The sequence below is a fragment of the Gorilla gorilla genome, chromosome 9, assembly GCF_029281585.2.
Source record: "Gorilla gorilla gorilla isolate KB3781 chromosome 9, NHGRI_mGorGor1-v2.1_pri, whole genome shotgun sequence".
Lineage (NCBI taxonomy): Eukaryota > Metazoa > Chordata > Mammalia > Primates > Hominidae > Gorilla > Gorilla gorilla.
In genome coordinates, this window is record NC_073233.2 from 14,624,438 (window position 1) to 14,649,644 (window position 25,207).

Here is a 25,207-nt window from a genome sequence, read left to right on the forward strand (position 1 = left end):
CCTCATCTCTGCAGAGGCGACCAGCCTCCAATCCTCCCACAATGGAGAGAGCCAGCCCTATGGAGGGGACAGGACAGGTCTGGTCACTTGAAAGGACTATCTGGGCCTTGAAGCAAGTGGACACATGCTCATTTTCTAGTCATTAGGTCAGTTCCCTGAGTCTACATGGATTCAACATGAAATGCTGTCTTGGGAAGCTGCCCCTTAGGGAAACTACCCTTGAACTTCTCTAAATTTCTCCCCCAAAGTTCTATGAGGCCCAGGGATGAGAAGACTTCTCAAGGTAAGGGGTGGCAGGAGTGCATGTTGCAAGTACCCTTCCCTTTATGTAGCCACTGTGTTCTCACCAACACCTCCTCAGGTGGGCACAGTGCTGCCTGGATGGCAAAACACATGAAAACATTTTCTCTCATTTGAGTTCTGTGCAGGGGACAGGGAGGATGTTCTGGGTCTTAACTTATGTGACCAGGGCTCAGAAAAGTTAAGTGGTTTGCCCAATAACACACAGCAGTGGGTGGTAGAGCAAGATTGCCCGTGATCTCACAGTCAGAGGACCACAGTCCATGCTTGTTACCTCCCAAGTCAAAAGACAGCTACCCTTGCAGCAAGTGGTCAGGCCCTCATGCCGCTGCCGTCAATTTCAAAGAATTCTAAAGATTTCACATCTGCATGTATCTGAGCTGGTGCTCTTGGGGGTTCTCTCTCCTTGGGAGAGTGAGTCTGAAGCCTTTGCCATGGAAGGGAGGGCAGGATTCCTGGTAGTATGGACCACAGGGAGAAGAGTGTGTGCCCTTGAGACAGCATGGAGTGGGCTGGTGGGTCTCCAGGCCCTGGGCAGCCAGGCAGGAGTGGTGCCCATGCACCACATAGACACCTGAGTCTACAGACAGACCACTATACAGACCTCTCCCCTGAGGGACAGCTCATTGCAGAGGCAAGACCTTGGGAATAGTTCCCAGACTCCACGGAGGTGCTCTGCAGCCTCAGACAAGTTCTGCTTTTCTCTGGACTGATCTTAGTTGAATATAATTGGGAGTAGAAATAGGTAAGGGTAGGGAGACCGTGAGCCACGCCTCTTTCCCAGAATCAGCAGCTTTCATGAAAGCCAGTCGGGAGAAAGAACACTGGCCCAGAGTGGGAGGGCCAAGAAACACTTTACAGACAGATCAGAGGAGGTCAGAGGAGTCAGGGACTGATCCATGGGTGGCTGGATAGGTCTAGACTTGCTGCCTCCCAGTCCTGGTGTCCTCCTACCTGCCTCAGGCCCACAGTCTTTGGCTCCCTCCCTCAGAGCCTAGAAAGCCAGGATCGTGGTCCAGTCATGACAGCAGCAGAGGGGGAAGTGAAGGGTCAGGGAAGCCTTCAGGCCAAAGCTGGGCTGGGCAAGCAAGGGCCTCAGGGACAAAGCTGGGCAAGGACAGGCTTGCAGCCAGGGGCTCTGGTCTACCTTCCCTGGAGCTCAACTCCAGCTCTGGCCACAATTTCAAGCCCTGCTACGGGGAGCTGAGCAGCTCCAGCCAGGATCTTGACTACCAGCAGACCTCAGATGAGCTCCCATTCCCAAGGCCACAGCTTCAGCCCAGTTTCTCTCCTAGACCTCAACTGCCTCCTCTGACCAACCCAGACCCCCACCTGCCTCGCCCTGCACAGACCCAGACTGCGAGCTCTGGAGGAAACTGAAGGGAGGCAGACAGGAGTGTGGGGCCGTCTGAAGCCGGAGGGATGAGGAGAGGTCCATCTGTAAAGCTGAAAAAGAACCCCTCCCTCCCCATCATATGCAGCTTTCTCTGCCTCTGGTTTTATCCCCTCCCATTTGCTCTCCACGGAGTAAACCAAATGGTCTTAATAAAATGTAAATTTGAGCATGAGTCTTGCTTCTACCTAAAGCCATTCAAAGGTGTCTTGTTGTACACATGGACATAAAGATGGGAACAACAGACACTGATGGGTGACAGGATCTGTCATACCCCGAACCTCAGCATCATGCAGTATGCCCATGTAACATGTAACAAACCTGCACATGTGCCCCAAGGCTGTGGAGAAACTGGAACTCCTACCCACGGCCTGCAAGGCTCTGCACAACGTAGCGCTGCCAACCCTGACCACCCTGCAGCCTCACTGATGATGCCCCAAGCTCCAGTCACAATGGCCTCTGCAGTCTTGAACTTGGGGTTCCTTGTCCTCTCTCTGAGACAAAGGAATCCTTATGATTCTCTCCAATCCTCTCCTGACCTCCTTCACCTGTAAACTCATTCATTCATTATCCGCTCAACAAATATTTACTAAGCATCTACTAACAGGGGCTAGCCCTTAACATCTACATTTTGTTAAAAATTATACCAACATTGAGGATTTTTCATCAAGAAAGTAACTCTTAATGAGCTTCATTAAGCCAATTTAATTCCTTCATCACTTTTCTATTCATTCATGTTAAACCATTTCTTCACCTTTCCCCATTTTTTTTTTATTTTTGTGGAGATTATTTTCATCGGGATCAATTATTTTTAAATTGTTCAAGGTGACTATTGGCTTATGATCAGCTTTTGGCTCACTATAGATCTCACAAATTAGAGTTTTTGCCACTGTCGGGATTTCTTTTCTGGCAATTATTTCTACCAGAAAATGTTTCCTGAGCCAACTTCTGCAGATCTAAACTTTGTCAGGAAGATTTGATTCTTCTGTCAATTTTTAGTCAATAACATACTTTACCAGGTGCAGTCTTAGTTGTCGCCAGTTTTACTTTGTTTTAATTATTTCAACCAATTTTAATTTCTTCCGGGATCTTTTTTTTTGAGAATAATATCTCAATAATACTAATGAGATCTTATGCTCATATAGAAGGCATATTTTAGCAGTGATCTGATAAACACTCTGAGGATCAAAGAATAGCATGAAAACATCCTCAGGGCACAAAGGCAGGTCAAAGCATTGAACTCTGCATTTGGGTGGAGTACCAGCTTGGAACCAGGTGCCTGAGGGAGCCCTGCCCACTGCCCACTGCTCCCCGGAGCCCTGGCCCCTGCCAAGAAGGTGCCTCACAGATGGGAAACAGCTTCTGGCTCGGGGGAGAGCAGCTGCCTGGAAGAGACAGCCTCTGACTGACAGGCAAAGAGCTGGGGTGCAGCCCGAGGCCCCATGCCAGTCGGATGCAGCCTCTGCTGGGCACAGACGTTTCTACTCAGAAAGTATCTCAGAAGCACTCAGCTGAGAAAGGAAGCAGACGCTTCTCGGTGCCTTAGTTTCCCCAGCCATAAAAGGATGTAATTGACTGGGGTACTGTCAGCCCTAGGCTATGACTTCCACTCACTGGCCTCCAGGCTTTGAACCTGCTCCAGGGGTCCCCTCTACCTCCTAATTGAGACTCTACCTGGAAACAGCAGGGGACAGGGCCTTCCACCTGGATTTGAGTGTGACAAGACCAAGTGTGGAGGGATAAGGGCTACAGATGCTGTCACCTGGAAAACTGTGTGTCCCGACCCCAGAAGTCCAGTGAAAGAGAAAGAGGCCTCACTGGGAGTTCCTTTCTGCTGGCCTGGCCCTGCCACACCCATTCCCCAAGTCATGTCTCCATATATGGCACCACAAGGTATGAAGCCAGCAGCCACCCTGGGAATGCAAATGGGGAAACCAAGACCCAGAAAGGGGAAGGGACCAGCCTAAGGACACACTGTGAGGTGGTGGCAGAGCTGGGATGTGGATGCAGCAGTTCTGGCTCCCAGCCCCGTGCTCACCAGCCTGTTTATGGGAGTGCTCCAGCCCACAGGAGAGCCTCCTCCACCCTGCTCCCACGTGAGGAACTGCCGACACTACCTTTACCCAGCCTGCCTCAAAAACGCCGCCTCCACCGCCCCGTAACAGCCAGGAAAGAAGTGGGGCCCTCAATCCAACAGCAGCGGGGAGGCTGGCTCAGGAAGGAACCACCCTCACCTCCTCTGCGGGTATCATCCCTGCGGACTGAGAAGGGAGACCCTGGGGTGATAGACCCCACTGGGCCCTCCCAGCCTTGGAAAACTGACCATCTGTGAGAACAAAATCCAGCAGCCCCCAGCGCTGGTCCAGGGGTGTGTGTGTGTGTGAGAGAGAGAGAGTGCATGTGTCTGCCTGTGCAGGTAGGTGTGCGTGTGGTGTGTATGGCGGGGGTATAGGGGTGTGGTATGTGTGCGTGGTGTGTGTGGAGGGGTGTAGGGGTATGGAGTGTGTGTGTGAGTGTGTGTGAGAGTGCATGTGTCTGCCTGTGTGGGTGGGTGTGCGTGTGTGTGTGAATGTGTGTATGTGAGTGTATGTGTGTGTATAGATGTGTATGGGGGTGTGTGGTGTGTGTGTGGTGGGTGTGTAATGTGTGTGCATGTATGTGGGAGTGTGTGTGCGTGGGGGTGTGCGTGTGTGTGTGTGAATGTGTGTGAGTGTGTGCGTGAGCATGTGTGTGTGTCCACATATATTCAGCACCATCCCTCCCACAGCTACAGCCAAGGAGGGCCTGTGAGTGTCTTTACCGCCACCTCCCCAGGCTCATGGCAGGCGGGGCCTGGTTCTCGCCTAAACTCTTCAACATGCCAACTTGCTGGGGTATCCCAGCCAAGTGTCTTTTCCTCTCTGGACACAACCTAGTCCTCTGCAAAATGGGGCTAGTATTTGTCCTCTTAGCCTCCCAAGGGTGTTGTGAAGATGAAATGAAAGACTCCGAGACATCTGTGCCCTTCCCTGGCATGAGGTGACCCAGGAGTCCTCCTGGGAATGGAGCTGGTGAGGCATTCTCTCTGGAGGCAGCTGCTATTCCAGAGGCTGGCCTCTCATGGCAGGCCACCTTCTAAGATGGTCCCCAGTGATCCTGCCTCCTGGCACTCACACCCTTGTATCATCTGCCCCAGTTCCTTGAGTGTGGGCTGGACCTAGTGGCTTGCTCCCAAGGAAGGAAACACAGCAAAGGTGATGGAATGTCACATCTGTGATTCATAGACAGACTTCCTTCTTGTAAGCAGACACTGTCTTTCAATGGCTTTCAGGAAGCAGGCAGCCACGTTGGAGAGGCCTATACGGCATGGCCACCATGGCCAGCAAGGCGTGGAGGCCCTCAGTCCAGCAGCCCGTGAGGAACCGCATTCTGCCAGCCACCAAATGACTGAGCTTGAAACAACCCCACATGAATCTTGAGATGAACCCACAGCCGCAGGTGACACCTTGATCACAGTCTGAGAGAAATCCCGGAGCAAATCCCGGAGCAGAGAACCAAGTAAAGATTCCTGGTCCACAGCAACGAGAGAATAAGTAGGTATTGTTTCTAGCTGCTAATTTTGGAATGTGTGTTGGAATGTGTTACGCAGCTGTAGATAATTAATACACTGCTACACTGGCATATATACTCCGCAGAGAAGGGTCCTCTCCTCAGGCCATTGAGAGGGGGCCCTGCAGACAGCTTTCTGCCTGACAACCCGTGTTGTTGTGAACTTCCTCCTAGAGCACAGGCCTTGATGTGGAGTGTTTCGAGGAGAGGAGCCCAGAGGACAGAGCCCTGTCTCCAACTGCCCTACCCAGGCCCCCTGCCCTCAGCTGGGCAGACGAGGAAAGTGGGAGAAGCTGCCTTACGTCCTCAAGGAGCCACAGCCGTGGATCCTTTCCAAAGAGCAATCCTCCCAAAGCTGGGAACTCCAGGCCTGTCTGGAGCAGGGCAAGCTTTCCAAAGCACATCCACTTCCCCTGTCTCCCCTGCTCTCACCAGTACCCCAGGGAGGACAGGGAAATGGCACCAGTCATCTGCAAGACTCTCAGAAGCTTTGCCTGTTCAAGTCTCAACAGACCTAAAAGGTAACCGTGATCATACCCATTTTACTACTTGGAATTATTATTAGAATTTACTCATCAGAATGACTTAGCAGCAGAGGCAGGATTTGAACCCGTGTGACTCAAAGCCCATTTCCTATTTGTTTTACAAATAGGAAAACTGAGAATCAGAGAGTTTGAACATTCTGATGGCACCCACAGGTAGCCCCACACAGTCCTTCCTGGATACTGTCGTCAGGATTAGGGTTTTTAAAGATCGAGGGGAGAGGACACGCAGGATGGAGCAGGACTGTAGGAGCCCAGGCCAGCACTGCTCCCACTTGTCTGGCAAGAGTGGGTCTCCCTCCTGCTCTCTATCAAGTCATCGTGCCAACCAGCAAAGTTGAATTATTAAAACTCCTTTCTGGAGTACCCCACGAATTTTCCCCGCCGAGACTCAGAGAAGAGGGGCAGCCACTCCCGCCACACAATATTAAAATGTCAGGAGTTTAAGGCCTGCGTTGGTTGAGTCATAAGTTATCAGCACCCAGTGAGGGCCGACAGAATGCCTCCCCTAAATTATTAAGCAGAAAGCGTCAGACTGTAATATTTTGCTAAACCAAAGTACAGACACAGACAAAGATGTCATTTCAATATTTGAAACCAGCAAGTTTAATTTAAAATAAGAGCAAACCAATAAGCTCAGAACATAGCGGCGTATGAGAGGAAAATTATACTGTGAGAGGAAAAAAAAGTGGAAGGACTTAAGAAATTTATAAAAGTAATCTCCAAGTGGAAATTAGAAATCAAGGCCTAGAAACAGAATAACACAAAAGAAATATTACTGTCCACTTTCTAAATCAATATAACACTGCTCCACGCCAGAATTACCATGGTAACTCAAGTAAAAAGAATCAAGCAATTCTTATTATTTCAAAATAAAATCACAGCCTGAAGCCTGGGTTTTATTACAACCACTGATAGATCGCTGGCTTGTATTTATCTGAAATATTGCTTTTCAATCAGCTGGTTTATGAATGTACACAGGCCTCTCACCAGCCCACTTACCACCCCATTTTGAGGCTAGGGGCCAACCAATGAATTGATTCTCAGCTGGCTGCATCTGCATATATGCTCAGGTCTAAGTCAGCTCAGGGAACACAGAACATCACATCCTTTCAAGCCGTCTAGTGGCTTTGCAGGACAGAGAGGAAAACCTGAAAGAGGCAACGGGGACTGACCTCATTATGGTCCCTCCCCCCTGAGGCTGGCCCTGGGAGGAATGGAGCTGGGCTCCCATGGCAGCCCCCCTCAAACTGCCCACAGCAATCTTCCTCCCACCCCAAGTCATCTTCTCACAGGTTCGTCACCCTTCCTTGAACTCTGAGCGTCTTTCTCTCCATCCCCACGTCTGACAGCTGGAAAAGGGAGCAGACAGAGCAGAGAGAGTGAGCGCACTGACTCTGCAGTCAGCCTGCTTGGGTTCACAGCCCAGCCCTGGCATTCTTGAGCTGTGGGAGCTGGAACCAATTACTCAATCTCTTTGTACAATAATTTTCTCATCTGTAAAATGAGGGTAATAGTAGCTTCTTCCTAAGGTTCTTATGGGTATTAAATGAGATTATACATGGAAGATGCTTGGTGGACTGATTACAAAAATGGCCCCAATTCTCTACCCTTCCCCACAGCCACACCATTTGTTATATGACTTTTCACCTCCTACCTTCAAGAGCAGAATCTGCTTCTCCACCCTTTGAACTTGGGCTGGCCTTGTGATTTATTTTAGCCAATAGAATGCAGCAGAAGTGACAAGATCCCAGTGCCAAACCTTGGCCTCAAGAAGCCTTGTGTAGGCCGGGTGCGGTGGTGCGCAGTGGCACACGCTTGTAATCCCAGCACTTTGGGAGGCTGAGGCAGGTGGATTGCTTGATCCCAGGAGTTCAAGACCAGTCTGGGCAACATAATGAAATCTCATCTCTACAAAAAATACGAAAATTAGCTAGGCATGGTGATATGGACCTATAGTCTCAGCTTGGGAGCCTGAAGAGGGAGGATCACTTGAGCCCAAGAGGTCAAGGCTGCAGGAAGCTGTGATTGTGCCACTGCACTCCAGCCTGGGCAACAGAGTGAGACTGTCTCAAAAAAGAGAAGCCTTTTGTGCTTCCACACCTTCCGGACCGGTCTCTGCCATAAGAACAAGTCGGACAAGCCTTCTGGCTAATGAGGGCCATGCAGTCTTGTCACGCCCAGCATGCAACTGATCAGCCATCCTCCATCCTCCAGATGTGAGTGAGCCCAGCTGAGACCAGAAAAACTGCTCAGCCAAGCCCTGCTTAAATCACTGACCCACAGATTTTTGAGTTAAATAAGTAGGGTAACTGATTACACAGCAATAACTAATTGATACATACAGATAGCACAATGCCACACTTTTTTTTTTTTTTTTTTTCTTTTTTGAGACGGAGTCTCGCTCTGTCGCCCAGGCTGGAGTGCAGTGGCGCGATCTTGGCTCACTGCAAGCTCCACCTCCTGGGTTCACGCCATTCTCCTGCCTCAGCCTCCTGAGTAGCTGGGACTACAGGCGCCCGCCACCACGCCCGGCTAATTTTTTGTATTTTTGGTAGAGACGGGGTTTCACCGTGTTAGCCAGGATGGTCTCGATCTCCTGACCTCATAATCCTCCCGCCTCGGCCTCCCAAAGTGCTGGGATTATAGGCGTGAGCCACCGCACCCGGCCAATGCTGCACTTTTAAGTACGGGTTCAGTATAATGATAGCTATTGTGTTTTATGACTCCTAAAGACTGAGAGGCCAAAGCCAAAAGATGATACTGTAACTGTACAGAGAGCAATGTCAATTCATACAAGCATGAACCTTTCTGGTTTATCAAGTGTGTGCTTGGACATAAAGTGCCAGTTAGGTGTTTCACCCTTTGTAGGGATGAGAAAACTGAGGCCCAGCTCATTGAAGTCACACAGCAGTCAGCTGGGACAAAACCCACGTTTTCTGAATCATGCTAGCGGACTACACCTGTAGAGGAGGCCACTCAAGAAAGCCCATTTGACCTCCAGGGGAAGGGACAGGAGGGAGGAGCTAGTGACCTGAGCCCATGGGCCTTCACACTGGGCAGCTGCCTCTGCAACTTGGACCAATCTGCTCACTCCTCTCACACCACCTGCTTTTAATTTGCCCCCAGTTGTATCAGCTACTGTGAACTCCTGCCTTGGACAGAACACAAAACGAACACACTCCCACCAGTAGTGAACAAGCTTGTTGCTAGGTTTGGTGGATGTGTCTCTGAGCATGGCCTGGAATGGTCTGGGAGAAGCCTCAGCCAACTAAAGGAGAAAGGGCATGCCAGGCAAGGAGGACACAGGAACAAGCGAATAGAGGCAAATGCTGAGTCTTCATGGAACCCAAAACCAGAGCAGACATACTAAACCTGCATAGTTTAGTGTGATGGTCAAAGCAGCAGTAGGCCTCAGGCAGGATGCCAGGGTAGCAGAGGTTGGGTCAGACTGGTTGTAATGAGCACCAGAAGAAAGATAGCAGGTGAGATGAGAATGGTGGTAGCAGAGGAGAAAAGGGTAGGTCCAGAGTCCCAGATGAATGCAATCCAGTGGTGTGCTGATGCATGCTTAACGACCAAGTCTTTGGGAAAATGCCCTGATTTGTAGTGTTTGCCAACATCCATGGTACAAATACTCCCATTGTGGCTGACTTCAAGCTACCAATGCAGTGTCTCTGAACTCAGAGTTGGGAACAGATGTACAGAATCTCTTGCAAGCCAGGACAAGTTGAGTCCACTGGTGTAGTCCAATCCCAAATATGGGCCTGCTGGGAAAACTCACTCTAGCAGCACCACAAAGAGCTAAGCCTGGAAATGGGAGGACACCTTGCATGTCTCAGTGTCCTCCAACTCCAGACAGGACAGGCAAGCAAGATGGGATACATGCCACAGGAACCTCTGGGGCTTCTCCACTTCCAAAGGCCCAGGACAGGTGAGTGTCCCTCGGCACCTTTCCCCTTACATCTGAGGATAGAACTGCATCTTCTGGGCTGTCAGTAGGCTGGCAAGGGGCATAACTGGGACACCCAAGCACATGGTCCGTGGTCCCAATCCAGCTGATGTTTGCTGTAATCAGAGTTTTCTGCCACCCAGCCTCATCACGCCTCAGGGCTAGGGCAGAAGGCATGGCAAAAAGATGCTGATGCTCTAGGCTCCAATTCCCCATGGAACCCTAGGCAGCCCTTTTGCCCTGTTTAAACCTCAACCTTCCCCCTATAAATGGAGGAACTTGCAAAGAGTGGTCTTAGAGACCTCTTCCCAAGGTGCCACCTGTCTTGGTGATCTGGATGTGGGCGAGTAGTGAGGTCAGCCTGCCTCCCAGGCAGCAATGATTAAGGGCCATGATAAATAAACTGGCAGAGTGAGGGTGCAGGCCCAGTGCTTGCCAGCAAACAAAGCACTGGACTGGACACAGAGTTATTTCAGATCATACTGTAACTGAGCATGGAGCAATGTTGCTCCACACAGCCATGAGGCTTTCTGGCTTATCAAATGTGTACATGGACAGTATCTCACTTAATCCTGAGTACAATCCTGCCAATTAGATATGGCTGTTCTCACTGTAGAGACGAGAAGGTAGAGAGGCAAAGGTTTGGAAGCAAAGCAACCTCTACACTGGGTGGACATGGAACACAAAATCACAGTGGACATATTGGACCTACATAGCTTAGTGCAATGATAGAGGTGGCAACAAGTTAAACAGTACCTGGCACACTGGGACACCTCTACCTTCTGCCCTAACATCTTCCAATCTTCTCAGTGTCCCTGATCAGGGCTTTCTGGGAGGCCCTCTGGACCCTGGAGATGGATCCAACAACAGCCTTGGCCTCCCTGCTATATGGGGGCACAGCTCTGGAGGGAGCTCCTAACTCCCTGGGCCTGCATCTGCTCTAGACCCCAACGTGGCTCAAGGCACTCACCCCCAGCCTTCCCTAGCTGCACCATCACGGCTCTGTCTTCTGCTCAGACAGCCCAGCCCATCTAGCCATGGTCACTTCCCAACTCTGGCAGCTTCGCCCTGGGCCATGGCTGAACCTCGTGTTTCCTTTGCCCATGACCACAGGGAGTCAACTGCCAGTGCTCACTGGCAATCATCCATCTGTTTCAAGGGTGAGAGACCAAAATAGACCTCCTCTTGGTCCTGCCCACAAATAAGGCCTGCTGTGAAGTTCCTTAAATGGAAGCTTATGACTCTGAGACACAGGGTGACACAGGGTGGGGGTAAGGAATCAATTACTCGGGAGGGATGAGCAGTGGGTCCCAGCTCTAGGGAAACATACATTTTCATGTGCTAAAGGCATTTTTGAGGACATGTTCAGAAACAGACAGCAAGAGAAAAAGGCAGTTCCCACAGCCACAGAGGCCAAGTGAGTGGTCATGCCAGCACTGAGCCCCGGCATCCAAAGGGTGAAGCTTTTAGGCGAGCAGCGGCCAGTGATCTCAGCTTCCCCCAGTCCTAATGCTCCTGAAAGGCTCTCTCCTGCTCCCTGTAATTGGGCATCAGTAGTTAATGCAGTATTGACTGCATTACACGCTCCCGTGCCTCCCCTCGCTAATGCCAATTGCATCACCTTGTACAGTCACTGGCTTGCTTAGCCAATAGCCGTTAAAAGCAATCCAAATCATGAATCATATGGGAAACTTTTAGCAAGACACCGCCATCCAAGGAGACAATTTACAGTTGAGTTAATCTGGGTACATTAGCGAGACATGGATTCCGGACGACAGACCAATTTATGTTGTTTCCCTGTCCCCCCTTAGTGCTGCTCTGTGTGAGCAAATGAATGGAAGAGCAGGGAACAGAGAGAAGCACCTGCTTCTTCACCCAAGGCTCGGGTGTGTGTGTGTGTGTTTGGGGGGTGGGGGGGTTACCCATCTTTACAGACACTCTGCCTGGCTAAGTTTGGGCAGGAAGGGGAAGCGGCTGTATTTGCAGCTCAGGATGTGATGCCTCATTCCCAGCAGAAAGGAGGGCTGCCGCTGGGGCTGGTCATGGTAGATGCAGATGGTAACCCTCCCGCTCCCCTGCTTCTAGGCACTGGGCAAGTGCACAATTTGGTCCCCACCCTGCCAGACTCACAAGGCCTTTACCAGGCCTCAGCAGGCAGCAGTGTCCACTTGGCTCCGCCTTCCTGCTGATGGGCTGGGGTCTCTGGCATGGAACAGCATCAGGGCCTGCCTCCCTCTCCAGGGTTGGGACGGTCGTGAGCACACTCTGCCAGGAGAGGGCCCTGGGACTCTCTGTGGTCTAGAACATGAGGGTCTATCCTAGGAAATCCTACTGGTGGCCCAGCAAGGGCTGGTTCGTACCCAAGCATAGCCATGCGCCGGCTCTGGTGGATTAACTGAGTCAGCTGTGGAATTTGTGCTCCTAGCAGTCATTAACAATTGAAGACTCCGCTGTCTGGTCCTCCTCAGTCCAGCTTCACTCTCTTGGGCATTTTTACTTATTAAAAATGCTCTAGGAATCATGTCTGGTGTTTAGTTCCACAACCCGCCTGCTGCTTCCTGTGGTCACTCCCGCCTTCCTGCTGGGCCTTTGCAAAGGCCGTTTATACCCAGCCCTGCCCTTCTCCTGTGTGCACCTGAGAGCATCCCAGCATCCCCAGCTGGATGCCCCAGCGTCCTCTCCTGCCCAGTCCCCCACAGACCAAAGCTCTCACTGTTCTTGGGCCCTCTCAGACTCTCTGCTGTCTGCTCCTACTCAAAGGCCTCTTCTCGAACAGCCCAGGGGCTCATTTGACTTGGGTAGCATTCAGAGCTGTAGCTCTCTTTGCTCCCTTGGGACTTTAACCCTCCCAAAAAGCCCACCGCCTGGTGCCAGCCCAAGCCGCAGGTGCCAGGGGAAGAAGGGCTGTTTCTCCAGGAAAGTTGGAGCTCAGCTCCATTTCGCTGACAGGCAGACCCAGCAGCATTTAGAAAGCCCGGACCCTGAGTTCCAGTAAAGTGGAGATGGCTAGGCCAAGAGCAAGCATCCAAATGAAAGCAATTAATCTTAAAACCCGAAGTTTAACTGTTTGCAAAACAGATCTTTCCGTCTCTGTGGTGACCCTTCACTGCTCGACCTAATGGATTACTTTATTAATAATGCACTGTGCTTAAAAGCAAAAAAAAAAATTTTTTTCTGACGATTCAATACTTCAGAAAGTCTCTTAAACCCGTTGCTACGGCAAAACGATTGATATTTTATTATCTTTCAGAAGTGCAACATGAAAGCCCTGCAGCCCAGCAGAGCGGGAGCTTTGGTCCTCGGCAGCTGGCAGACCCGACTTCAACCAGAGGAGCCCCAGCCTCTCCAGACAAGATGCTGTCAGGTGGAGAAAAGGCGTTGGGGGTGGTTAATAGCAGCCCTGAGTCCCTGCTGCAGCCAGACAAAAGGTGCCGTATGCAGGGAACGCACCCTTTGGGGGACCCGGGGGGTGGGGCAATGCTGCCACCCAGTTCAGATAGCCACCTGCTGAGAGGGCAGAAGCGTTCAGGAAGAAGTTAGGTGGTCGGTTTGGAGGAGCAGATGAGTGGATCCAGAACCTTTCTCCCTCCCCCAATTGAAGATGCCATCTTCAAGGTTTCCTGGAACTAGGGGAGGCCAGACTCCTCTTAATAGGGAGTGGAGTGCAGATGCGTGAGCAGAAACGTTGCTTTTGAAAGACAGCTATAGGCTGGGTAGGACAAGAATAGGTGGCTGCCTAGGACCCCAGTGGCTGTGCTTGTGCTGTAATGGACCCCAGAGCCCAGCAGCTCCATGGTAGTGGGCACCATATTGTTTAGACTGGACAGGCTGGGGATGGAGGGGCATCTGGAGCTCTCTTCCACAGATCTAGCAGAAACCAGAAGAAACATCTGCCCAGGGTGCTTGAGGTACACTGCAATTTGGAGGCAGGGAGCTGGCTAAAATGACCTCCAGAAATCCATTCTCACTCAAGGCTCATCTGAAACCCTTTGTATTATCTCAGAGCCAGAGGCATCATGTGGTGCCAGGGCAGAGCAAGATCCTGGGTGCAGGTAGGGGGTGTCATCTTGTTGGCATGAGACCAATCTCCCTGGCCTGAGGCCTCTCATGTACAGAGCCCGAGTCTTCTGGATTCCTGGCTTGGGCCTGGGGAGCCAAGTATGCCAAATAACCTCTGCTAAAGATGAGCCTTGCATGCTCCCCATAGTGACAGTATCTCCAGGTACCAAGGAAGTACCCTCTCCCCTGGCTTCTCCAAGCCCTTCATTTTTACCAAGAGGGAAGATGAACATGGGGAGTTCGTGATGAAAGGCACTAAATCAAGGTCTCTTCCCTCCCTGTCTGGCCCGACCCCAGACCCCTTCTTCTCCTTTTCATTCTATATGAAGTTCTCCGATGGCCTACGTGGGGCTCCAGGGAAGGGGTCCGTGAATAGAGAAGACACATTGAAGATGATGTCCCACCCCAGCTAGCCCAGAAGCACTGAGGTTCCCCGCATCCTCTCTCTTCCTACACACCTACTGAGAGCCGCATGTCCTCCTAGATGCCACCCCCAGGCCAGATACTTCAAATTCTCCCTCCCTGCTGGATGTCTCAGAAGGCAGTAGCAGCCTGGGGGCATCAGCACCTGGCAGTGGCAATGCGAACATTCTGTGTGACCCTGAGCAAGTCACTTAGCTTTGCATGTTCACCAACTGTCCACATCAATAACAACGCTGCCCCAGGGACAGACGGCTCAGGCCCAGCAGAGACTTCTGAGTGGAAGGGCAGAGGATGGCCACTACAGTCACTTTAAGAGGATTCCCGCTGACTCAAAGCAAACCTACCCTTTCGGTACCTCACCAATGGCAGAACGCCGGCGGCAGCGTGGGCACCAACAGTCACATACAAATGCCCCTGCAACACCAACACACAGGCCTCACCTACAGGGCAGGAGGTCCTGGGACAGCCAAGGTACTGCCTCTCTCCTGACCCTGGGGACTCATCTTAGGGCACCCACTTGGCTTTCCCCCCAAGGGGGCTGGGATCCCCAGCCTTCTAGGACACTTAACTGCAGGGCACTCCCTGCCAGTAAGGCTTTGGGGTCTATGGGACCACCTGCTAGTGGCTTCCAGCAGCCATGGGCTCCTCTGTTCCGACCTTTCCCGTGCCCTGCAGTTTTCTAGGGTGCACTGAGGCTCGACCACGGAAGGTCCGTGCCACTCTCGCAGGCCGCTCCCGCACAAGCGCTACCAGCCGGCGGCGGGACACTTTCTTCCTCTGGGCCAAACTCCCGCCTCCGCGCTCAGAGAGACAGGGAGCTAGCGGGCCAGCACAAGAGGCGGCTCTCTTTCTCACCGAGTCACGCTCATGCAGATGTCCCCCGGAGGGTCCAACCCGCCTTCCCCTCGCCTGCCGGGCACCCTGGCGCTCGCGCCGTCCTCCCGCGCTCCCGCTTGCCCCGAGCTCTGGAGCCCGATTCTCCCCGAAGCCGCTGATTTGCTCGGCGCTCAGCGCCTCTCGGGTTACGCGGCGGCTGGCGCGAGGGTGATGGCTGCGGTGAGAGCAGCAGCCGCAGAGACGAAATGCTCAAAGCGAACCTCCGCGGCGCGGAGATCGCAGGGGAGCCCGAGCCTCCGCGCGGCCCCGCGGCGCGGCACACGGCCAGCGCACAGCTCCTCGGCTCGCGGCCGGGACCCGGGGGGCGTGCGGCCCCGGGCGCGTGCAGCCCGGGGCTCGCCCACCTCCTCCCCCCGCAAGTTCCCCCCGGCTGTCCCCCGGTACTTCCCCCCGCCCCAGCCCCGGCCCCAAGCGCGCCGCCCGCCCCGCAATCCCCGCACAGCCCAGCAGGTGTGCGCCCGTGTCCCCGCGTGTGTGTGCCTGCGCGCCGCGGCGGGGGGCGAGGGGGTGAGGGGCGTCGAGACCCCGGCCCGCCACCTACCGTCCTCCTTGTCCAGCACCATCATCTCGGGCGCTCCGTGTCCAGCCGCAGCTAGGCTCGGCCGGGAGAAGGGCGCCGACTCGGGGCGCGCTTTGGCGGGGCGGCCGGTCCTCGGGCAGCTAGCGGGCTCTAATTACCCGCTTGTCCGGCTCTTAACCTAGATTGCACTCAGCTAGAATTACATTCAGGAGTGAAGCACTTCGCAGATACAAAAGCAGTCTCACCTACTTTTGTGCCTCAGAATTGGAAGGAACTACGAACTGCAATTTAGAGAGAGAGGGAGAGGGAGAGAGAAGGGGGAAAAGAGGATCAGAGCCGTTTCTTTGATTCTCACCTTCTAAATGGCTCAATTTGCCCAGTATAATCTGTCTTAATGTAATTGCATTTGATAGCTCATAACCCTGTCTCTGGCAACGACACAGCTTTCAGCCTCATAAAGTGTTTTCCCCTCGGATTTAATCTGAATCTCAATCTAAAATTATATTCAAAGAGATGGGGGAATCTCGTGGCCGTCTCCCGCTGCCTTTCTCCCTCAATGTATGAGGTTTGCACTCCTGCTACTGAATAAATGCACACATTTCCTGAGGCCCCCACCCTCCCGGGTTAATGGGGAGTGGAGACGCACGGCTGCCCGGCTCCGCAGCGCCACCTGGAGGCCTCTAGGTCCTAACTCGGTGAGCGTCTTTGCTCCGATCCCAGGGTCGTGGTCTCCAATGATTGTCTGGAGGACGCAGCCCATCTGTTACTCCCAGACCCGCAGCCTTGATTTTTGTCTCTTCTTCAGAGCAATATTTCTCTGATCACATCCTTTTCCTTCCTACCAGTTCTGCCCGGGGTTTCGTGTTGCTTCCCGGATTGTTTGGCAAAGTTAACCCTCTTCAGGGCACAAACGATCCTACCCTGAGTCTTACAGCACTACTCCTGACCCCAGCAGCACCCCCAAAAGCATCCTGACTCCATGGAGTGGGAGAGCTTATCTCAACTTCTCTCGAAGCAAGCCCAGGCATGGCCTTGAACGCTTTTCTCATTCTACAAATATTTACTGAGCATGTATTATGTGCCAAGCACAGTTGTAAGGCACTGGGGATACAGCACTGAACAAAACAAAGATTCCTGCTGCTATTATGGAGTTGACGATTCTTGCTCTGTAACTCATAAGGCAGGAAAAGAGACAGTGCCCATCTCTTCTCCTGGACCCTGCTTCTCCCCAGAATCCTGGGGCTGATGTTCTGGCTGCCTACCCTAGGAAGGCCACCTACTTTTTTTCTTTTCATTCTTTTTTCTTTCTTTCTGTTTTTTTTTTTTTAAGATGGAGTCTTGCTCTGTTGCCCAGGCTGGAGTGCAGTGGTGTGATCTCGGCTCACTGCAAGCTCCGGCTCCCAGGTTCCAGCGATTCTTCTGCCTCAGCCTTCCGAGTAGCTGGGATTACAGGCACACACCACCACGCCCAGCTAATTTTTGTATTTTTTAGTAGAGACGGGGTTTCACCATATTGGCCAGGCTGGTCTCGAACTCCTGACCTCGTGATCCACCCACCTCAGCCTCCCACAGTGCTGGGATTACAGGCGTGAGCTGCTGCGCCTGGCCGGAAGGCCACCTACTTTTAAATCCCAAGTCTTTTTTCCTTGCCTAGACAGTACAGAGTTCCAAGGTGGGATAGAAATAATGATTTTTCTTCAGCCCAAGGAGGGCTCCAGACAGATGTGTTGGAGGCTTGGTCCTGGCAATCACTTCTGAGGACTAGACCCAGGGAAAGAGAAAGGGGCTGAAGGGCCACCAGTTGGGATTCTATCTCATCTCTGCCAATTACCAACAGTGGACCTTAGCAAGTCTCTTTCTCTATCTGGGCCTCAGTTTCCTTGGCTGTGAAGTGGGAGACCTACTCTTCCTGTATCTATGGTTGCTGTGGGGGTCAGGTGAGCTAATGCATGTTAATGTGCTTTGTAAACTGTGGCACTCCAGACAGTGCAGGGGGATAGGGGGAGATTATCTGGTTTGAAGGAGACCTGGAGGCTAAGTCTTACCCCTTAAACCCGGGGAGGTCCCAGTGCTTGACAAGGATGGGGAGCAGTGGGCTGCAGCCATATTCCTCTCTGCTAGGCAGGGAAGTCAGGCTTTGAGAAAACAGAAAAGCGCTGCTTCTAATGAGATGCCTCATCTGCAGCTCAGAGGGTTTCACTTTCACCTTCATCTTGAATACTTAATCCTAATAGTCCTTGAGTATATTTGATGTTAAATATATCATTTTGCTCAGACTCACCAGCCTCAGGACTGCGAGCTTGATCTCTCCCCTGCCACTGCCGCCAGACCCATGCCCTCAGGGTCTGAGGGAGGCTTTGGCACCGCTGCCACCGGCATATTTGGTGCCAGCCCCTCACACCCACCAGAGCTGGGGGCTAGACAGTGTAGCAAGCACAGGGCCTGACAGGCTGGCAAGGGGCAACTTCTTGCCGTAGAAACCTCTGTGCTACTGGAGGCGTTCACTCCATCGGGGCTGCATGCAGCCTTACTACTGACCTCCAGGGGCAGATTCTCCTCACTTTCAGGGGCTGGCCCTGACCCACAAACCAGGACTGGGCTAGCTGTGGCCACTCTTCCACTCTCTTGTCCACGAGTTTGTCTGAATACCAGCTCACCTCAGCCTGCAAGGTACCTAATTGGCAGCCACATGACTGGCATCCCTTTGCCAGAGTCAGGGCCCTGTGCTCCAAACCCAGGGACTGGAGCAGGCCTGGGGTGTGGAGCAATGGGCTGCAGAAGCAGGGAGGGCATGCCAGCAGGGGACTGGTGCTGTGTGTGCCCACAGGTGGCTCTTTCTGCACCCCCAGCTGTGAGCATGGAGCTCCCAAACTGATCTGGAGAGGAACCTTCACAGCAAGTCTTGGAGGGTTTGGGTGGCTTGAGCTTCCAGCCAGGAAGGGGCTTGCTGGGTTGACAGAGGCAGATAGGAACATCACTCATCCCATCTGATGGCCTCTCTCCACTCACTGGGCAAGCAAGTAACTCCCACCCCCATACTCGCCCCACCCCCATGCTCACCCCACCCAAGCTGCTTCTAGGTCCAGGGACACACCCACAGCACCAGAGTGGAATCCTCAGATCCCCTGGGGCTGGGGGAGGTAGTTTTCACCCAACACATTCCACAGGCGGTGAGCATGTACTCTCACTTCAGCAAGCCAAGAGTGCTCCAAAATGCCCTTGAAATGCCTCTGGGAATGGCAGGGAGAGGACAACTATCAATCCCCAAGGTTAGTTTAAGGAGAAAGTGGGTGCTACTGGCTGTCTTACAAATATCTGGGCAGGTCCCAGCAATTTGCCCCTCCACCTGGCAGGAATGTCCTGAGGAAGAGTTCCTGCATTAGGAGTGGAGGTGGGAGATAGTGGGACCCAGGGCCTGAGGGCCCAGGCAGACTAGATATTACAGAACTCTTTGGTGGAGACTGTCAGATGTGCCTCAGCCAGAGGGCCTGCTCCCAACACAATGCAGCTGCCTCCAAGATGGAGTTACAAGCTAGCCACACAGGTGATGCTCAGAGAGGTATTGGGGTGACGAGGACCCCTTCTCTGTGGCCACCACAGTTGACAGGACAGAGTAAACCTACAGACTTCGCAGTGCAATCAGGATGCCTGCTGGCCATGTTTAGATGCCCTTCCCTTCCCCCTACTTACACAAAAGCAGCCAATGCACAGGAATTTGCAACCCACTGGAGTGAAGAAGTGCACAGTCGGCAAACTTTTCCTCTTTTGGTTTCTGGAGACCCTGGACAGGCCTTCTTGCAAGCTGCAGTTATAGATTGTTAGGCCTTGTGGAGGCCTAAGCCAAATCTGCACCATAGCAAAGAAATCTCCCCTACCCCTGCACCACAGCCCTGAGAAGGTTTTGGGTGTGCACTGACCAACTGTCCAAGTTTGCCTTGTGACTCAAGGGTTTCCTAGGATACAGGATGTTCAGTACTAAAATTTAGATCGTCCTGAGCAAACAAGGACAGTTGATCACTATAGTGAGTGGTGGTAGGGTGGGTCAAGGGACTAGCTGGGCCAGAGAGGAAGGCCAGGCAGCCAGACCCTTTCCCTGCAGCCCAGAAGTTGCCGCTCAATCCCAAACCTTCCAGCCTCCTGCCCCAGCACTTCGTCCTTCAGGCACTAAGGGATTGTCCCAGCCTCCGCGGATGGTCTCTGGGTCAGCCAGAGCTGTGTGTTCTTCCAAGAGACTGGCAGTGGAAAGGGTAGGAGTTGGACCCAGGGATGGATGGAAATTTTGTGAGGTCCAAAGCTTACTGTAGTTCGGGCGTGGGGCTCTTTAAGAAAAGGACTACAAGACTACTAATACCAAATTACCACCAAGGACGTGGCAGCTGAATGAACCTGAAGGACCCTAAACTTCATTAGCTTCAAGGTAAAAACCGCCTCCAGTTGGACCTGATATTTTGGACTAGATGGCCCACCCACCTACCCCAGCCAGCGTGGCACCTCCCAACATGCCAGGCTGGGTGAACTGATGGCAGTTCCCTCCCCAGCCCTGCCGGGGCGGAGGCAATGTCACCCATCCCGCAGCTACGGAGTGCCAGACCGCAGAGACAGTGCTGGTTTGACGGCACCCTCACCCCTGCACCTGCGGGATCTGTGGGCACCCCCACCACCCCGCTGGGATCCGTTCCGCAGTAGGGTGCGGAAGGGGAACGTGCAGACACCCAGAGAGGCTGGGAGACTGGCTGGCAGTGGGCACTGCCGGGAAGCCCGCGGTGCGGGTCGCAGAGGCGCTCCGGATGCCCGCAAGGCGGCAAGAGTCCGTGAGAAAGTTCCCAGCCGGAGCGCGCAGGGCTGGCGGCCTCGTTGGGACCAGGAGACTTCCTAATCCCGCCACCGAAGCCCGGGCGCTGAGCCTGGCACCGCCGACCCCGGCACCGGCGCACACATCAGCCGCCGCTCTTCCGGGAAGCCACCCATCAGCCGGAGGCGGCCCGCGGGTGCTGAGGGCGCTGCCGCCGCTAGCGGGGTGGACTCCGCAGGGCCAGCGCCGCAGTCTCCGCCACACGTCCCGCGTGCCCCCGGGCACCGGCACCGCGCGCCGGGCACCTACCGTCCTCCTGGTCCAACACCATGGTCCCGACGGCTCCAGCCGGACTAGCGCCGAGGATACGGAGGGGCGCGTGGCTCCGACTCCCGCCGCCGGCCGCCTGCGCTGCTCCCGCCGGCCCCGCGCGGGCGCCGAGTCCGGAGAGCGGCGACCGCCGACGGGGGCGGACGGACCGGAGTCCGGAGCGCAGCCCCGCGGGCAGGGAGCGCAGGAGGAGGGACTGGGGGGCGGGCGCGGGGGCGAGACGGCCAGGCCGGGATCGCGGGAGCCTCGCGAGCAGCAGCTGCCCGGGCCGGGCCGCAGCCGGAGCCTGAGCCGCGCGCGCGTCCTTCCTCCGTGCCGGCCGCGCTCGCCTCAGCAGAGTGAAGGCTGCATTCCCAGGGCCCCTCAGATTCCCCTGTTAATTAAATCAATTCATTATGCTCAGATCTGATTAGCGGCCCTTCCCCCCCCTTTGAATCAATTATTCAATACACAAACATAATTGCTTGGGCCAGAGGTGCCCGCCATTAGCTTATTTAACTCCAAGGACACTAATTACCCGCAGGGCACGGGAACTTTTCTCATTAATTCTGACAAAACACAAAAGCACAGCCAGAGTGTGTGCGTGTGAGGGGCTGTGTGTGTGTGTGTGTCCGCATGCCAGAGTGAGGGCTGTGTGGGGTGGTGAGCCACTGTGTGAGCTCAAGACAAGACAAGGGTGGGGGTGGGACGCGTGCGATTGCGGGTGGGTGTGTGCGGGTAGGAGTGTGGGCTCCGTGCCTGTGATTCTGAATGAGTGCGCCAGGCTGGGCGTGACTCTGGGTCTGGGGACAGTGGGCCTGGACTGGGACCCGGCACAGGAATGTGTATGAGATCGCGAGAGTGCTTCTGTGTGTGACTTTGTGAATGTGACTCCGTGGCTACCGTGGCAGGCGCCCCATCCCCTTTCTTTTTTCATTATTGCCCAGCCATTCCCTGCGGCATGCTCAGCCCCACGGGGGAAAGTGCAGATCACAGAGGAGAAATCCGAGAGGATCAGGAGGCGGTGGTGACTCTGGACCCAGGCTGGGCCACAGTGTTCTCCAACCGGTCACCTGTTCAGGCATCAACTGGGCTTTGCTCTCCCCCAGTTATAAACCCCAGGTTCCCACCACCACCACCCACTTTGCCCTCTCACTGCCCCTCTCAATACCGCCCCCACTCTCAACTTTTATCCCAAAACCCTCCCCACCCCACCCTTGTGCCCAGGAAACCCCAACTCCACCCACCCTAGACCTAGTTCTTCACCTCCTGTCTCAAGGCTGTACCGAGGGTGTGCCTGTGGTTGATCAACTTCTCCACATTTTACCTCCCAGGAAATCTATTGAGAGAACCAGTGAGAGAGCCCACAGAGGCAGGACACAGAGGGTAATTGATTCCCCCAAATTAGGTTTCTGCTTTCTAAAGACCGGCATTGTTCCTATTCTCAATGTGCACAGAGGTATTGAAGATTTCCTTTTTGTTTCCTCGGGCAATGAATGAGCTTAATCCATTTGGCTTTATAAATCAGGAAACTAATATTCGCTCCTTCCATAGCAGCTTTTTAAAAAATTTAATTGGTAAGGGAGGTGCAGTGAGTCACCTTTACACTGTCCCCAAGCCCCCACTTATCAAAACACATTCTGATTGAGGGGTAGAGAGAAGGGAGGGAGCTCATCCTGATTCCTCCCGCTCTCTTCTATCCTCCCAAACAGACCACATAGTGTCTGGGAAAGTTTGTGAAACGACTGCATGAATTATATTCAATTTGGTGAAGAAAGGAGGACTGTGCAGAGAGATTCTTCAGAATGATCTCCCAAATCAGCTGCTCTCAATTCCCCAGGAGTGACTGCCTAGATGGGTGATGGCTATTCCATGTACTAAGGCGTCTTGTCAAAGAGCAAGTAGGGCCTGAAATTCTGCACCCCTCCACCCTCCAAGCCATGTAGCTGGCACGGACTGCACCCACCCAGAGAGGGCACCTTTTGCTACTTCGCACAAAAGCACCATACAGACTAGCGGGGCCCTGCAATTGGGTATCTCTGCTTGGCCAGAGTTCACACTCAGAGAAGCCAGCCTGAGGCGTAAGCACCCGGACTCCCTGTTCCCACCATCACTTGCAGCAAGGGCCTGTGTGAGCTCTTAAAGGACCAGCCTCCTGGTTTTCATAGAGAGAAAGAGAAATTTCAGAGAGTGTAAACATCATGGAGTGATCACGGATAATGAAGCAGATGCCCCGCCCTATCTCTGCATTTATATGCGGCCCCAACTCCTGGTGAAAGACACTGAACTCAGTCCACAGCTGGGTGAATTTCCCTATCAGAAAACAGATTGTCTGAGTAAGTTAAAAATAAAATACAGCCAAATGCTGTTTACAAGAAATACTCCCAAAACAAGGTGACAAAGAGACTGAAAATAAAGCAATGGGCAAAGGTATACCAAGAAAATGCAAGCAGAGAGGGAGTAGAAACAGCAATATTAATGTCAAACAAAGCCAACTTCAAAGCTAAAGTTGAAGGGACAGATCTATGATGAGGACTGAGATCTTCAGTGGGGGCCTGCTGGCAGAGAGACAGTGAGGTTCCTGAGAGGAGATCCTCATGGGTGGACTAGACTGAGAAGCAAGACCAGGAGTTTAGAGGAAGAACAGTTCCAAGTATGGTGCAAGGTGGGGCCTAACTCACCCCTGACCAGCACTCTGAGAAGAAGAGGGCAGTGGTGCAAATGAGAAACTGGGTCACTAGAAGCCCTGCAGCTTGGCTATGGGAGCCCCCTCTGAAACAGCTGGTCATTAGAAGCTGAGGTGTCACCTTGCTGGGCCAAGAGGAAAAGAGCAGCTGGGATTAGCAACTTGGTGGCATTAACAGCAGCTCGGGCAAGATGGCAAGAGCATCAGGCAGCAGCTCTAATTATACAGACGGCGTCTCTTCTCATAATCCATCAACCCCCATCTCCCAACCCTGGGATTGCTAGAGAGAAAATGACTATCCAGAACTCAAAATCTAGTGGTGTCCAGAGGGCACTTGGGTCACATGGGTAAGCATTCCTAGGTCTCACAACTATTTGGAGAGGAAGATCCTGGAGAGGAGAATTGGAACATCAGAATTTGGGGCTAATTACTGTAAAACTGTGGGATCTGGTATTTGGCATTTTCATGCCTTTATGTTCCAACCTGTCTTAGCTGCATGACTGGCATGAAGGGAAAGGCTGTGTGAGAAAGAATGGACCAGAACAATAACAGGGGAGCTGTCCCTGGTGCAACCGCCAGCTTTTCCCAATGGCGGTGGAGGTCAGTATGTCAGTATGTTACACTAAACATGAAGAGAGCGAATGTCCCTATCAAAAAACAGATTGTCTGAGTAAGTTAAAAATAAAATACAGCCAAATGCTGTTTACAAGAAATACTCCCAAAACAAGGTGACAAAGAGACTGAAAATAAAGCAATGGGCAAAGATACACCAAGAAAATGCAAGCAGAGAGGGAGTAAAAACAGCAATATTAATGTCAAACAAAGCCAACTTCAAAGCTAAAAGCATAAACTGCTTGAAAATTAAGAAACATCCTATTAAATTAGTACTGGATCAAAATAAGATCAAAACAGAAATTACCAGTCTAGTAATGAAAATAGAAAACACAGCATATCATACAGAACTTATGGAACACAGCTGTACTCAGAGGAAGAAATATAGCCTCATATGCTTGAAATATTTTTTAAAAAGACTGGAAGAAAATGAACTAGATATTCAGTCTAAGAAATTAGAAAAGAATAAACTGAACCAAAAAAGTGGAAGAAGATTAATGAAGTCAGAAAACAATGAAGTAGAAAATAAACAAGTAATAGAAAAGATAATTAAAAGGGAAAATTAGAACCAACACTTGGTTATTTGAAAAGACTAACAAAATGGAAAAAAAAACTTCCATGAAAACCTAGTTAAGAAAATAAAGCACAAATATATGATATTAGATATAAGAAAAGAGATATATCACAGGTACAGAGAAGGTTAAAAAATTATAACAATAATATGAGTAAGCCTATGAAAATAAATGTGAAAACCTGGAAGAAATGGATGACTTCAAGCAAAGTAGAAAATTATCAAAACTGAGCATAGAAGATGTTGAAATCCCAAATAGGCCAATAAACAGAATACATTTAAAAAGATATTAAAACTATGCCATTAAAATATCACAAGGCACCATATGCTCCAACAATTCTACTTCTGGAAATAAACCAAAAGTATTGAAAGCAGGTTCTCTAAGAGATATTTGTACATCCATGTCCATAGCAGCATTATTCCCAATAATCAAAAGGTGGAAGCAACCCAAGTGTTCCCCAATGGGTGAATAGATAAAACAAAATGTGATAGATACATACAGAAGAATATTATTCAGCCTTTCAAAGGAAGGAATTTCTGACACATGCTACAACATGGATGAA

The 25,207-nt window shown here is 52.2% G+C and overlaps 1 protein-coding gene across 3 annotated transcripts in view; it reads right to left on the bottom strand.

Moving 5' to 3' along the window:
• The window catches only part of LMO1 (LIM domain only 1), a 53,712-nt gene that overhangs the window by 23,525 nt on the left and 4,980 nt on the right, over nt 1-25,207 (bottom strand). The window contains exon 1 of one of the 3 annotated variants that reach the window (XM_063710917.1): nt 20,776-21,136. The exons of 1 other annotated variant lie outside the window; for it this stretch is intronic. In XM_063710917.1, the coding sequence (XP_063566987.1) occupies nt 20,776-20,797 (22 nt within the window). In that variant the 5' untranslated portion in view covers nt 20,798-21,136. Of the gene's footprint in view, nt 1-15,695; nt 16,237-20,775; nt 21,137-25,207 lie in introns of those variants that run through there. One more of the 3 variants, XM_004050652.2, reaches the window with a different exon arrangement.